Consider the following 16,753-nt stretch of genomic DNA (forward strand, 5'->3'; position numbering starts at 1 on the left):
GCACTAACACGGCAGCTCCTAGTCACACGTGGCACTGAGCACACAGTCTGGAACGGGGGGAACCTGGAGACTTGAGACCTACGATGGCTGAGAAGCAGTGAACATGCCTTGCTTTACACTCTTGCAGAGGAAGGCCCTTCTGGAGGTCGGCCGTGAAACCTGCACCCCAGATTCGCATCTGGGAAAGCTGAGGGTTGAGGAAGAGGATGTACCTGCCCTATGGACACATGTGAGGGGTGGGCCCGAAATGAAAAGGATGAAAACTCACACACTGGGGCCTTTATCCTGGAGGATTTGACACAGATAAGGTAAAAACCACATGGAGTCAGAGTCCTTCAGGTACTTCCGGCAACCGAAAAAATGCTTTGGATGGAAGCCCAACCAATAGACACCATGTAGAATTCTCTACCAAAGCAGGTCGTAGAAGGTGGAAAGGTCTAGGGGGCGGGGGTGGGCACTCACTCCAGCCAGGACAAAAACCAAACAGGGCCACTGAACACCACCCACAAATCCACAAGGGAGCTGTGCTTGTCCTTGAAAGCACCAGTGGGTAAAAGAGAGGAGTCGCTGCTGCCACAGATCCTCCCACGAGAGCCTCACACGTGACAGCCTGCTGGAGAGCCCTCGACAAGGGCAAGCTGTGCCCAGGCGCAGACTGCCAAGGTTCACAGGCACGACACTATCCCCACATGGGGCTGGCTGTGCCCCTGGGGCCCATCAGTGGAAGGTTGGAGCAGAGGCTGTGTCAGGACAGGTGAGAAAAGACTCCTGGTTCGACGAGCTCAGTGGGCACAGCACTCTGACCCCTTGCCTGATCTAACAAGGGGACTCCTCTGGAGTCCTCTCCAAGAAGCTGGCTCTGTTTTTCCTTCACAGGCCAAGGCCCTGACCGAGGACCAAGGGCTGGGAGCAGGAAGCTACGGAGGGACCAGCAGGTCCTGACAATGCTGCGCGAGGGCCACGTCCAGGGTCTCACCACCGCCCTCCGCCTCTGCGCCCACCTCCACCTCCTGCTCTCCTTCCACATCCAAAAGGACCACAGATAAAGAAACAAGACACTGGCCTCAGAGGTCAGAGAGTCAATGTTACGGCTTGAAATGTGTTCCACAAATTCATATGTTGAAGCTCTAACCCCCAACACCTCAGATGTGACTGTATTTGAAGAAAGACCTTTAAGGCAGTGATTAAGTTAAAAATGAGTGTTAGATTGGATTAGGGCTCACCCCGACTGATGTCCTTGTAAGAAGAGGACGTTATGACATACAGAGAGACACAGGGCTGAGCACAGAGCAAAGACCATGGAAGAAGAGAAGCAGCCGTCTGTATGCCAAGGAAAGTGGCCTCAGGAGAAACAAAACCTGCCAACACCTTGGACTTCCAGCCTCCAGAACTGGGAGTAAATTAAGTTCTGTTGTTTAAGGTACTCGGCCTATGGTATTTTGTTATGGCAGCTCTAAGCACACTAAGGCAGTCTGAAAGGACAAACTCTGTCCTAAGCAGAGGATTTTAACCCAAGGAAAATGGTGAGAGCAAAGCACATAGATTCTTTTTGTGTCTTCATGAGAGGGCAACAGATCCGGATAAAACTGAGTTAAAACAACAGGCAGGCCTGTTCCAAGAAAAATCGCATACTGTCCAATTTTTAATATTCTAATTAGAGCAGAAGTCAAGGATCTTTTAAAAGCAATAAATAGCTCTTTTTATTAACAAACACACAAAAGGTCTCAAGATATAGTCTTGAGGTATAAAACTATAAAAAAAAAACTATACAAAAAAAAAAAAACTACACAAAGCCCTTTAACAACCACTCTGAAGGATACATCTTTACAAAGTCCTTCCCAGCTCCCTCAGAACTGCTAATGGATTAGGCTAAAGTGGCAAAACCCAAAGTAAGAGCCTATTTGAAAACATATTTCTCCCATACTGAGAAAAACTGAGGGGAAAAAAAAAGCAAAAAGAGAAATGGGAAAGCAATAAAGAACACACGCTACGCAGCCCGGCAGAAAGCAGGTGGCAGGTAGGCACCATATTCTTTAAAACGGAAGCCAAAGAGTTGGAAAGTGCAGCCCAAACCCAGCCTGGACCTGCAGGATCCCAGTGGAACCCAAAGCCAGGGTAAGTGTGTCATGCGCCCTCACAGCCGGCCAGCGCTGTCCGTCAGAACCTTCCGAACTGTTCTAGAAATCTGTTCTGTCCACCAAGGTAGCCATGAACCACATGTGACTAAGAAGCACTTGAAATTTGGCTAGTATGACAAGAGAGACTGAATTTTAAATTTTTATTTAACCTTAATTAATTTAAACTTAAATAGCCACAGGGGGCTTGTGGCTGCCGTGCAGAACGGGCAGACAGAGAATCTGGAGAAGCCTCCTTGCTGCTCTCAAGGGATCTAGAAACCCAACGACCAGGGGACTCCGGACAGTGCTTATTCTGATTTGGGAGGCCAGAAAACTTTCCACTGCTAGTCAATGTTTGAAAAAATCACGTGGGACTATTATAATTCTCCTAATTGGGTCACAGTTTGAAGGGGCTTCTTCCTTAACATCTGTAACTCTGAGAAGAAGGCTTTGAGCTATTTCTGTAAGCAAAGAGACAGATGCATGTTCTATTTCCCTGGCCCCCTGCCAAGGTCAGGAACAAGTTTAATATAACTAGCCCAAGAAATAGATTCTTTAGACATTCCTAAAGGCAAAACAAGTACAGATCTTCCTTTCTCTTGAAAAACTACATTTGGGCAACACAGGAGGCGTGAAGTGCTGGGATGAGGGTCTGCCCACGTGGCGGAGGACAGTAGATGATGACCGCCCCATCCTGCTACCGCCATCCCCAACCCACATGAAATCCAGGTGCACAGCCCTAACCCCAGCCCAGCGCAAACACCGACTCACTGGCTAGCTACCCATGTTCATCTGTCAAGATGCAAACTTTCAAGCTCCTTGGATACCCCTTTCAAAGGTGACTTGGCAGAAAAGTTTCACTGAAGTGCTACTTGGTGTGTCATGACATTCTCTGTCTCCCTTGGGGATCCCTGTGTTTCTGGGCTCTCTGACATGCTCACAGCCCTAAGCAGGAGACCCCTAATGCTCACCCTCAATATCCCCCCTCCAAAAGGACCCCCAGTCTCTCCTAATTCCAGTTACCATCAGCGGCGCCTTTTTTTCTTTTATCTTTTTGCTGTGCCCCTTGGTATCACCCTCCCTGGAAGGGAGCAGCCACAGTGTTGCCGCCTCTCAGAGTGGGCAGCGCAGGGTGGCTACCTACCCAAGGGGACAGCATGCAAGACAACTAGAGCCCCCAACTGAGGACAGGGCTAACCGGCAGGCAGTGTCTAGCCATACATACAGCCCGATATATAGGCAATGTATGCTCCAGGGCTATATACTGAAATAAAGCCAAAAAACCTCGACAGCTTTGAACCTCCCATGAAAATAAAGCAACTAGTAAATGGTGGATCCCGAGTATCAAAGGGCGAATAAATGATAATCACTGCAACTCAGGCTACTGCAGCCAGATCTCAGATAATTTCTAAAAGGTGGAATGTCTTGGTGCAGACGCTCGTCTCTTCTGGAGAAGACAGAAGGGAAACAGAGTAGGTGGGAGGTCGTAGACCCTGGACCCACTGCCCAAGGACTATCCTGGTGATGTCACATCCTCTCCAGAGGGACCCCTCCAGACCAGGAGCATGGGACAGCAGTGAACCAGCACCCCGCACATGTCCACCTTCCAACACACCAGATCATTAGCATACTTTGCAGAGAGCAAGCAGAAAACCTTAATTGTCCTTAATTACCCAGTTCAAGAAAGCTCCTAGATAACGGCTCTTGGACTTCTTGCCTGGTATCCACGTCATCTCCCTGACTCTGGCTTCATTATATTCCTAGCTTAGAAGCAACAGCCTCTCCAAGATGCCTCTTCATAACAGACTCTGGCGTTCCAGGGAAGACAGTGCCATCACTACCAAGCTGTTTTGTATGGAGAGACAGATCCTTAGCTTCTACACCGGCCTGGGGTGTGGGTGCCTCTGTGTGTGCGTGCACATGCACGCCTAGGCATGCACACACATGGACGCCTAGGCACGCACACACGTGTGGGAGGAGGGGAGGACACACTAGCATATACTTAGAGGAAGGACTAAAACAAGGAATACGTAATCAGAAGCCATCACAATTACAAATGTAAATGAGCAGGCAATTGGCGCTGACCTCTGCAGATCGTTAGAGGACTAACGAAGGCAAATCAGGGACTCCGTTCCAACGAAACAGCGAGGCAGTATACACCCTAAGAAGTACTCCTGTGCTCTTCACGTAGATGCAAAACGCAAGCCAATCAGACAGTAATCAAACGACGTATACTTTATACGGGCAAACGGAAAACTATCACCATGAACAAAAGACAGCCAAGGTTCACCCCTTGGTTTCCTGTGAGCAATTTTGCTAACAGCTCTGTCAATGAGCTCCACCACTATCTGAGCTCTTGCCATGTGCCTGACACTCAGATCCCACCCATGAAACAGCCAGATATGCCAATCACAAACTACGCTTAGAATGGTTAGTTCAAAAGCTTTAAAAAAATTAGAGTCAAACTATACCCTACTCTGTCAACTCCATTTTTCATTTAACAATATTATATTCTCTTTTCATGTCGATACAAAATGATGTCCCTTTATCTAAAAAAGCACACTGAAATTCACAATCCTATCCCAATAGTCCTTCATCAGGGAAGGGATTTAAAACAGATACAGTCATATTTTCTCTACTCCTCCCTGAGTGCTTAAATTTTCAGTCACCCCAATTTGTTCTGACATTCTTTTTCCATTTAACTTTTCTAGTTAGAAATACTTTATCCTACTTTTTCCCAAACCCCATGGACAAGACACACAGTCAAAAGGAAAAAGGAAAGAGCATAACTGTGCTGGTTTCATGAAAACAGTGCTTCAGAACTGGCCACAACATATTTTAGTGCTATAAGAAGAATGACACTGAAATTGCATATAATTTAGCCATTTACAAAAAAAAAAAATGCACTTCATATTCAGAGGGCAGCCTTATGCCAATTTTGAAAAATCAAAACAAAAACAAATGAGAAAGTGGAAAACAGTACATTTTCTTATTCTCTTAAACTGTAGGAGTTAAGCAGAACTCCCTGGAAGTTGGTTCAAAAAAATAACCCATCAAGTGAAGCCGGTGAGTGTTCCAGTAAAGGTTGTCACCAAAACCACATCATCACTTGGCCAGCTGTGTCTGCCTCCCTGACCCCAGGAATTCACTACCTTGAGCGCCAAAGATGTGTCAGTGAAGGAGGCCGCCGTCTTCCGCTCCAAGCAAAATATTCCCCTAAACTCTGAATGAGCGCGCCCTCTGTAAACTGAGCCACCGTCCAGTTGCCCCGGATGCCTGGGCTGGCGTATTATGCAGTGGACCCACACCAAGAGCTGAGAGGAGAGCAGCAGCTGTGCTCCCAACTCAAAGTCTCGCACGCAGTAGGTGCTCAATGAAGAATCACTAAATTACTTCTGTGCGATGTTCAGAGGTTGACGTCTCCGTGAAAGAAGTAGTTAAGGCGAGGGTAAGAGAAACAGGAGGAGGAAAAGGAGAGGAAGGCTGAGGACAGAAACACAAAGCACCTCTTGTCTTCTGGAAGCCCAGGGCACTGATAGAGTGAAATTAACTACAGTTTCACCCGGGAGCCAGAAATGCCTTTTTAATAAGCAAACAGGGAAGCTGATCCTACACACGATGCACCTACGAGAGCTTTCCATCTTTCAAGAGCTTCTGGTCAACTAAGGGGAAGCAAACAGCCGAAGCCAGCACTGGGAGATATAACCCAGGGTGTGGCCACAACAACAGGCTTTCTCTTCCTTTATCTGTGTGTGGGGATGAAACAGAAAGGCTAAATCCCAACAAAGTCAGGAGAACATTTGCTCTTGCAGAAAATACACTCAAGCCACGAACTGAAAGGCCAGGTCACACACAAAAAATGTGGGGATGCAGTGAACCTCATCTAGTTTGGTCACTTTCTTTTCTCTGAGATGTATAACTCCAAGACATGCTTTTTTAAGTGGGAAGGCCGTGTGTGTGTGTGCACGCGTGCGTGCGCGCATGTATGTCTGTAGCAAGGACGAAGCCCATCACACTCGGTTAAAGACAATATAATACAGGACTCAGCCTGCCCACTGATGTAAGGGTGAAGCTTGCCCACAAGCAGGACCATGTAAGGGAGGGTGGACTTCTTATCAGCACATGGTCAGCAACCGAGACTCAGTCCTTTGGTGCAGCAGGGCAGGACCTAGACGCTTTACGTCTGGTCATGAGGCCTCTCAAGGGGTTAGAGGGCCCATGGTGGGTGTAAGTCCTGGCCACTGCCACAAGTTCTGAAGGGCAGAGGAGACCTTCACAATTTCTCCTTCTCTACACTTCCACGTGGGCTGGCAGGCTACGTGGTAAGCCTGACTGATTGGAAAACACGTGGGCTTAAGTTAACAAGTAAGATTTGAAGAAGTGATACTTCTGTCACCCACTGGGAAGAATCCATGGTAGAGTCCACTCCATCAGCCTCAGCAAGGGAAGCCCTGCCACCTGCAGAAGGCAACAGGAGACTGGGGTCTGAGGTCCTGGGCTCAGAGAAGGAAAGGAAGTTATTTCTGATGGCTTTTGTGTAAAACTTTCTGGTATGTGGACGAGACAGGAGGAAAGAAAAGGAAGGAAAGGAGAGAGAAAACCATCGTTTAACCAGATGATGACAGAATACCAGGAACGAAAACCCTAGACAGCACCACCGTTTACACGCGGCTTAGAGTCAGAACAGGCAGGGCTCCTGAAAGGTGCCCAAAGATTCCCTGAGGCCACCTTATGCTACATGAATGATGTTTCCAGCTGAAGATTAGTGACCCAATCCTTACGTTCCAGGGGAGAAAACTGGGAAGACAGGCATACCTCAGAGATACTGCAGGTTCGGCTCCAGAGCATTGCGATAAATCGAGTATTACAATAAAGCGAATCACACGAATTCTGTGGTTTCTCGGGGCGCATAGAAGTTACATTTACACTATACCGTAGTCTAGTAAGTGTTCAACAGCATGATGTCTAAAAAATGTACCTACCTTGATTAAAAAATACTTTATTGCTAGAAAATGTTAACCATCCTCTGAGCCTTCGGGGGGTTGTAATATTTTTTGCTGGTGGAGGGTTTAAAATATTGCGAGAATTACCAGAACGTGACACAGACACACAAAGTGAGCAAATGCTGTTGGAAGAATGGGGCCCACAGACTTGCTCCATGCAGGTCAGCCACAAACCTTCTATTTGTAAAAGAATGAAGCATGTGGAGCACAGTGAAACGAGGTATGCCTGTATTTTATAAAGTTTGTGTTTACAAAACTTGAAGCTGATGACTTTCAATGTCTTAACTCTGCTAGGCCCACAACGTCCCTTTTCTTGAAGACGTTCTTCCAAGAAGTTTTTAACAGTCAATTCCCGGCGGGAGGGAAAAGGATATATTAAAATATATAAGATGAGTTATCTTAAATGAGTTTCTAAAACGGAACCGAGTTACTGTTAATGCCAATATGAGTATTGTCTAATAATTTGTCCCTTTTGTCATTAGTAAAGAGTATAAATAAACGGAGCTAGAGCGTATGAGTGGGAGGGGCGCAGGGTTGGGAGGGAGGTGGGTGGAGAGCAAAAACATGACTCCAGGCCAAAGACAATACAAAAGGATTTTGAAATACAGAAAGGAAGTCTATCATCTAGACTAAAGTTGCTCATACACTTCGGGAGGAGGAAAAAAAAAAACCCTAATACGCATTAAATGAGAGAAACCCAGAAGGCAATGGTGTAAGAAAGCAATTCCAGAGCGACTGCATAAATAGAAGTATTACATTATAAAACAGGGAACTGTTTGTTCCAGTCCATAGACCCCGGGTGAAATGGCAGCTGTACACTATTTAGTTTGGGGCACCTCATTAATAAAAAGGGAATTCTGAGCAGAGTGAAAGAAAGAATTGAGGGGCGAAAGGGACCAGCTTTTAGCGGAAGATTGAAACAATGATGTGTGCAGAGCTCGCAAAAAAAAAAATTTTTAAACCCTGAAATAAATAGGTCTGAGTATATTGGCAGAGGAAAGAGAATCCTGTGAAATGACTTAATAGCAGAATAATGGGGAATGGCAGGCTCCAACAGGCCAAAATGCCCCAGTGGGGAGCAGGGACTCCCACAGCCAGATGGCACTGGCACGTCTGGGGGTGCTGGGCCCCGTCCCTGGCTCACATGCAGAGCCATGGGGTCAGACACGAAGCACAAGCCCCAGAGATTAAGACTGAACTTTAACCCAAAGGGGCATTTACCATACACATGGGAAGGCACAGTCAGTCTTGCAGCGACCTGGAGGTGACAAAAATCATCCTGGTACCCACACAGTACTTTCCCGAAGCAACATTTCAGACTGACTGCCGGGAGGACGGGCCCCTCCTCTGTGATAATCTACTCTAGCAGGGGGGAAGCATTCTCCAATTTTGGTATATCCCACCACTGAAGAATCCGGTTTCGTTTATATGGAAAAAGGGAGCAAAGCTACAGCCAGGTGACGGAGACAAGAGCCATGGGCAGAGGGGTCCATAAGGGCTCGGGAGGGATGTCTCCAGGAGGAAATGAAGCTAACAGAGAAACCGATACAGCAGAGCCTTCGGAGATGAGAAGATGTCTATGCTGACAGAGAGCCAGCCGTGAATTAATCGTAGGTACCTAGAAAACCAGGGAAAACAAAAAAGTTGTACAAGAAGGTAAATGAAATTATAAAACTCGACATGGCTCAGCTGTGATTAATATTTATAGAGTCAGAGTAATGAAAACACTGAATATTAATATGCCCCCAAATTATTATTTAAGCATAATGGACGATGAAGGGAGGGGAAGACTTAGTGTGTAGGGCGCTGGGGTGTGTGGGTACCGTGTCTGTGTGTGTGTGTGTATGAGAGAGTGTGCATGGATTATGGGAGGGTATGTGTGTGAGTGGTATGAGTGTGTGAGCTTGCACAACGGCATACCAGGAAAATCCACATCTTCTGGAGTCGAAAGCCAATAGATAATGTGTACAACTTACCAAAAAAAATTTTTTTTGATCAAGAAATAGTAGTAGAAGCTCGTTAAGAAATATGGAAATAAGTAACAAAAGGAACAATTAAACTTGAAAGGTGATGCTCTGGGGAATGGGACTGGCGGGGGCTATGCCATTTTTCACAGTAACGTTTATATAACTTTTTGCCTTTAAAAACTTCATAAAATCGTGAATGATAATATTAGGATTAAAGTCCCCACATGGCCACGACACGTGAGAGGCCGAGAGGACGCGGCAGGCGATGGAGACACCAAAAGGCCTGAGTCTGCAGCCCGGCTAGGTCATTCGACAGCATGCCATCGGAAGGAGAAAGAGGTCTGCAGGGGAAGTTGTGAGCCCAGCGTGTATGAGGTGGCGCCCGTGAGAGGTCCAGGAAGCTGTCTGAAGGGCACACGTGCCAACACCAGGAGACAAAGTTTCAAGAGGCTGGGAGCCAAGGGCCAGGCCTAGTGCCCAGGTGATGACGGCACGTAGGGCAGCCTGAGGGCCACGAGCCGGGGTGCGGGGCGGGGGTGTGGGGGGGTGGCGTGGAAGACAGTCCAGAGCAACAGGAGGACAGGAGAGAAACACGTCCAGGGAGGGGCGCTTCCAGAAGGGAATGGGCAGCAATTTCAAAGACCACAGAAAGAAAAAGGCTCAGCACGTAGCCACTGGGCTCGGAAAATCCGAAGTCAGCGGTGACCTTCTCAAGGATGGTTTGATGACGGGAGGAAACGGGCTATGATAGGCTGACGTGTGAACAGGAGATGGACCAACACAGAGTGCTCTTTCAAGAATCTGAAGATGCTGTTGGAGAGAGAGAGTGGGACACAGGATGAAGGGAGGGCTTTAACCATAAATGGTTTTTAAAGAGACAGGTGACTGTCCTGTGCTCCCGACCAGAGAGAAAGGGACTGGAAGGCTAAAAAGATAAGAGAGGGGGGAGATTCTACTGAGTGAGGTCCCAGTGGGAGTGAGAGTCCCATGGGGAAGGAAGGAGAAGGGGACGGCGGCTGAGAGGCCAGGGTGGGAGGCGGAAGCGCGGGGTGAGCTCCCCTGGAAGGTCTCCACCCTCTTTGTGAAGTAACAGCCAGCACTGAGCCAGGAACAACTGGGTCGCTCTCAAATACAATCGCAATGTTTATAGCAAACACATGTTTCGATCTTCTTTGAAGTTCATTCTTACCGACCAGACTCGAGGTCACACAGCGCCCATTCTCAATACTGAGCAAGACACAGCTTAGCGTCTGCTTTATGTCGATCTGAACCAAAAAACTGAATCTAGAGCGCACTTCAGAAGAATGTGGGGAGAGGGGACAAAACACGGTCTGTTGGCTTTTGCTCCCTGGGCAGCGGCTTGTGACACCTGAAGAAAAGTGTGGTGCTAAGTTCCTTTAAAAAATGGGAAAAGCAACAATCCCTGCGTGTCCCTTCAGAACACAATGGTCAGCTGTGAGGCTAGACATGGACGTGACGGCCAGCTGCACCGAGCCGAGGCCCTCGGGGGGCCGCCCATGCCCACGAGACCACTCACCGGGGTCGGTGGAGGGGCACCTACGGATGGTGAAGATCTGCCCCAGGTCGTCATCCTCCTCCGGAAGGCCCTTCTGCAGCCGCTGCAGCTTGCGCAGGCTCTCGCTGCGCTGATGCTTCATGGAGCGCACGTGCTGGATGAGGTTGAGCTTGGCCTTGGTGGAGTAGCTGCACAGGACGCAGTGGTAGTAGCAGCTCTCGCCCTCCACGCCGCTCTCGTGCTGCTGCAGGTGCTACAGGGGCGAAAGAGAGGGACACGCCTCAGCTAAGCCACTCCAAGCCCACCATGCCCTGGCGGCAGCCCGAGGATCCCTTATGGGGGCTGCTTGGTTTTCCCAGCGGGTCCTTCCCCCGCACTCTGTGAGGACAGGGGAGCAAGCTGACCCTCGTTCCCGTCTCCCTCACACGTGTCAGAGTGCTGAAAACGCTGACGGATCCGACCCTCCCAGTATAAAACTGGTCTTCCCGGCACAATAATTAAAGGTTCCTCCTTCCACTCTCCAAAGCGTCCTGCTTTATTTAGAACAGGGGTCGGCAAGCTATGGCCCACAGGCCAATCCACCCTGCTGCCTATTTCTGTAAATAGGGTTTTATGGGAACACAGCCACATCGGTTAATTTGTGTATTGTCTATGACTGCTCTCTCAACACCAGAGTTCCACAGTTGCGATAGAGACTGTTTGGCCTGCAAAGCCTAAAATCTTATTATCTGGCCCCTTATGGAAAAAGTGACCAGCCCCTGTTTCAGGGGATGGCCCACATAGTCACCTTACCTGTAGAGAATCTCAGGTCAGTAACACAGAGGCAAAGCTGCTGTTTGGCTACTTCACAAGAAAGATGACTCAAGTTTTTGTATTTAGAACTACAGACTATTAGGAGAACCCAAAATTAGGTTTTCCCCTGGCTTAAAAAAAAAAAAAGACAGAAAAGTAAATTTCTCCAGACTAGTTTCCCTGTCAACAGCTCAAGGTCATCTGGCTTAGTGCTCAGATGGTCAAAATTACAGTCGGTGTTGTGTTTGTGTCAACACAGTGCTCTGATTTCAGAACACGGAAGCCCCAGAGCTGGCAGAAAGCAGGCACACACAGGACTAAAGTCCGGGGCGCAAGACAGTGGAGGCCATGGAAACAGCTAGCAGAGCCCAGACTTCTGCATTTAGGAGAAGGCCTCAAGATTATCCAGGCACAACGTTCACATCCTTTCGGGGCCTCTGAGAATATGCTGAAAGCTGTGGACCCTTTTTATTAGCAATTAGGGAACTGACACGCTCCTGGTATAGGAAGGCCGCCTCCTTCATTTCAAATGATTCGTTTTAGGGGAAGAGGGAACCTTTCTATCGGGTGCACATAAAGCAGGAGAAACAATTCCAAAAAGTTTAAGTGGTTGACCCAAGGTAACCCAGCTAGTTAGTGGGAGAGAGAACGAGAAGCGGGGTCTCACGTCCCCCAGCGTCCTTTCGGAGGAGGAAATTCAGATCATGTATTTTACGGGCTCATGTTTCCACCTGTCCTTCCTTCTTTCTCCTCACCCTCAGCCCCACCTCTAGTCCCCAGAGCCTGACCCAAGGGACTAACTACACAGAGCGCACGATAAATGCCTCAGCACTTCCTTGTCCGGCCCCTCTCGTTTCTGCCCACACTTGTTCTAGTTGATGCCCACGCCTGATAACTGTTTCTGGTCCTGCTTGGATATCTTTCTCGTCCACGTTATGCGGTGAGACACTCAGAAAGCACAAGAGTCAGAATGTCCTGCACTCTGCCTCATACTGAAAATACCACAGTGGCCCCGGCAGCACTTCCCATTGGATGACATGGCTCTGAGGCTCATGTGCTCACACGCACACATCCTATGTTCACGGAAAAAGTGTGAACATTCCAGAAGCACGTTTGGACCTTGTTGGAAGAGGAAACAGGAATGCAACAATAGAGTGCTGTAGAAAAGCTACACTACTATAATCACTTTTGCTCTGGGGCCAACTTGCAGATAACGGAGTGAAGGGCTTCACCGGTACCAAGAGAGAACAATCCCTTCTGTCCTCGAAATGGGTGAGTAACACACTCAAGTGCAGAGCCTTGGAACAAAGCAATATCCTCCCTCCCTGCCCCGACCCCGTAATCGCTGTCCTAGAACACTCACAACCAGAAGGAGTTTGAAGAACTAGCAAGCTCAGTGTTAACTGTCAAATTATAACAACTGAAAATATAAAGCGACTTTTCTTGAAATAAATTTGAGCTGATTTTTTTTTTTAATCGTTTATCTTCAATTTACTGCCTCTGACATAAGGCTCCTTACAGAGGGTTTCAGGAGAATGGAAAGCACCAAAGCAAGGTTTTCTGGAGGCTGCAACCTTGGGAAGAAGGAGAGTCTGATGGGCTAGGTGGAAAGGAAAATGATGAGCTCGTCCATGTTCCTTCTCCCCGACTTCTCCACAGGGGCCCCCGAAAGCCAAAAACTGCACCAGGATATTCCTGGGAGCAAGGGTTTGGCTTGGGATTGAGGAAGAGGAAACTTGTACAGGAGCCAGACACTGCTGCCTTGGATCACTAAGACCAAAAGAATGACATTCATTAAAGTTTCAACAAAAACTGACTGAATGAAAGATAGCAGGGAAAATACCCATGGCATCTACAGCAGTAAGTTCTGTCGAGAGGTTTTGGTGGTATCATAAACTATGAAATCAGAGCAAGTACCATTAAAGCCCTAACCCCAAGTTCTCATTACTTTCCCATGAAACAGGACTTCCTTGCACTAAAGCTCTGAATCTTAAACATAAAATTTTAATATGGATGTGAGGGTTCTTTTCCAAACAGCTGGGGTTTCTAGTCTCTGAGCCAGAAGAGAGGATAACATGGCCAAAAAGTGTTGGATGGGAGTTGTCAGATGTCAGATGTATTTTGTCCTCAAATCCATGGGTTCCTGGGTGACAGGGCTGCATAAACCCTGAACTAAAATAAACATGAAACTGGGGACTCCTGTTTAAAAAATAATTGTATAAGGATGATGTCCCCAAACCACTACACTTGACTCATGGTGGGCAGCGGCAATCTCTACTGCCACCAGGAATTCTTCTGTCTGCCATGTGAGAACCATTTTGGAAGGGAAACGGTTACATGCTACAAATGGTAGAGAAAAGAATACAAGGAAATGCGGAAAACAGAGCCCCGGCCTTTCCCACTGATCCCAGTGCAGGGAACATTTAGGGTCCTCTCTGAGAGACTTGCACAGAGGCGTGATTCAAACTTCCAAGCTTGCTTTTGCACTCCAAGTTCATTCTCCAAGACATACACACAAAAGTCCAGAATAAACTATTTCTCCATCCTAGGAAACACCTGCTTATAAAGGTTATACCCAACCCAAACTTCCACTCACAACTGGAGTCTCTTGAGGTCTACCTGCATGTCACAGCTCCTGTTCTCACCACATCTCGTAAGCTCGGTAATTCTCAGGCTGTCCCATCTCCAGCAAACGGGGGCCCAAAGCGAGCAGCAGCGTCCTGGGTCCTGACTTCTATGACTTCTCCACACCATCTGGTCATTTCCCAGGCCTTGAGTGGGTCAATGCCCTGACCTTGTTGGCCAGGCACCCTCTCCCTCCCAAGATGCCCTGGCCCATCCCCAGAATTCCACCCTTGCAACCTGCCTAATAAGACGCAGCAGGAGGGGATGGGGCTGCAGAGGCCGATGAGGACTCCACGGGGCAAGCCAGTCAGCCAAGGACATGCTTTCCCTGCAGAAGAGAGTAGATGTTTTCATTTGGAGAAAGAGGGAGAATGATTTTTCCTGTCCCAGCTAATTAGAATACCGTCAATTGGGATCACAATGTATTTAATTAAATTCACTGTAATATACGGAGAATCCACCAAGGCACAAATCCCAGTGGAAGACTCAGCGGAGGAGCTGTCTGCCTCCTTTCAGAGTTCTTGCTCTCCTCTGCAGGCAGGAAATTCTTCTCCCACGCAGATACTGGACTCCCCCAACACTCTCCCCCTCACAAAGGTTGCCCATCCTTGGGAAGGAGGACCCAGGTCTTGTTTGCCTTTTTCCATTTATTTCTTTACTCTGTGCTCAACATTCTTAACTGTTCACCTCTATCGGGTCAGGTGTGCAGTTGAAAAAAGAAAACAGAACAATAACTTCAACTGTGGTTAGTGTGCTACACGTGGACCCAAAGAAAACTGGCCACTGAGCCCATCAGGCAGGGTTTGGTTTTGGTTCAATTCTAAGCATCTACAACACATGAGACACTATGTAAACACACACGCACACACACACACACAAACACACACACACATACAGACTATGCCCTACCCTAGGGCATGACCCTGCAGGTAATAAGGCAGTGATGGTGGTGACTTGCAGACAGGCCAAGGGATATAAGGAAGGCATCCCTTTAGTGTGAATACCATTGTGAGAATACACCCTCCAGCTGGACCGGTGAAAATCACTGGCTCACTCAAGAAAAATCAACACCTACCTACCAATGAACAATGAAGAAGCAGGACCAACTAGTAAATCAAGAAAGGGAGAACTACCCAGCTAAAGAAGACTGGCAACCGAGGTCCAACCAAACTCACTCGGTCCAGCCAGCCTCTCCTACAACCTCGAACACTGAACCACCTAGGGTTTCCTTGTTTTCCCCCAATCTCACTGCTGTTTTTTCAAGTGCCTGCAAAACGCCGGGTTATATGAACTGCAAGTGTACCGTTGTTTCCACCAAAAGAAACTTCTACACGTGGCAAGAGGATTTATTTCCTGAAAGCTCAGAGAAGTACAAGGACCCACAAGAAGGGAATAAGTATCCAGTGTGACTCATAAATGGAAACAGAGAAAGAGCCCAACAAACTCCAACTTCTCCAACTGACCACTATGTGGCAGAAAACAGACTGTCCTCACAGCAATCGAGTGGGAACTGGATTCACACACACTAGGTGGGCAGCACCTGTGCTGGAAATGAGCGACGGGGCTCCCGCGCACTGGTCAGGGACCTTTCCTGTCCATCTGTCTGATCCTGTCGGAGCATGTATAGTTTAAAATGCTCGTCCTGTCCTGGTTTAGCTGGCAGGCGACACTTCCTGTGCGTCTGACACAGAAACATCCAATGTCCCACGTCTTCCCTTCTGGGTCTGGTTCCGAGGGAAGAACTTGGAAAAGAAAAGACCTCGATACAACAAGAGGCGCCTTGAATAACAGGCCTGGCACGTGAGGCCGAGTGCAAAAAGCAAATTAATAATTAAAAAAGAAAGGAAAGGAGCCAGCCCGCGATATTTGTGGCATCCCACCCCACTGACATGTTGGGCTCGTCCACCCTGGCCAACGAATGAAAGTCAAAGAGACGAAAAGAGGGCTCTTGTTAGAAAATAATTCATCGTGAAAATCAAAAAAATGTGTTCCTGTTACTTGTTTCCCAGGAAAACTAACCAAGTTCTGTCAGAGGACATCGATTTCTATAAATCTGGAGGGGCCCCGGCTCCCTCCTCCTCAACAATAGGAAACTTCTAACATCTGGTTCTTCATGCATGGAATGCAAAATATTGATCAGGTTCTGTCAAAGCCTCCCCTTTAAAGGAGAAATGGACAAAGTACACTCTGACACACACACACACACACACACTCACAAATGAAAACAACACGATTCACAAATGAAGGTTCCTCGGGGAATAATAACTGTTAGAATGAACACACAAACGCCCACCCCGCTCACCACATTCTCCCATGGGTACAACGCAACTGCACTTGGAGGACAAAGCAAACGCTGAAGGTCCCTGATGGGGTAAAGCAGCTCCCAGGCATCCCTCCGGGCAAGTGGCAGACCAGACACCTCCTGCATCACAGAGAAGAAGCCCCACGGCGGGCGTCCAAAAAGGCCCCTGACACACCTGTGGTGCTCGGAGGTGCAACCCGGCACGGGCAGGTAGAAGAGCCTCTCGATCCATAAAACAGAGGTCCCCAGTGGAACAGGTCGCTGGTGCGTCAGGCCTCTGGAGGGAAAAAACTTAACCACAGCAAGCCCGGGGCTTGGGGTAGGACTATGAAAGTCTCACCAACACTTCCAGTGAGAAGAAACAGGAAGATGAGGGTCCAGAGTGAATCTGCTAATTACCCAGTAAGATGAAATAAGGAAGGAGTAAGCAG

General features: G+C 48.0%; 1 protein-coding gene across 14 annotated transcripts in view; it reads right to left on the bottom strand.

Moving 5' to 3' along the window:
- The window catches only part of ZFHX3 (zinc finger homeobox 3), a gene marked incomplete at its 3' end in the record, with an annotated part of 1,354,624 nt that overhangs the window by 95,986 nt on the left and 1,241,885 nt on the right, over positions 1 to 16,753 (bottom strand). For all 14 annotated transcript variants that reach the window (XR_013825252.1, XM_079907054.1, XM_079907056.1 and 11 more), the window contains one exon: positions 10,625 to 10,856. Coding sequence is in view for 13 of the 14 variants with exons in the window: in XM_079907054.1 (XP_079763180.1) it covers positions 10,625 to 10,856 (232 nt within the window). The remainder of the gene's footprint in view (positions 1 to 10,624; positions 10,857 to 16,753) is intronic.

Source organism: Stenella coeruleoalba (assembly GCF_951394435.1).
Source record: "Stenella coeruleoalba genome assembly, chromosome: 20".
NCBI classification, from domain to species: domain Eukaryota; kingdom Metazoa; phylum Chordata; class Mammalia; order Artiodactyla; family Delphinidae; genus Stenella; species Stenella coeruleoalba.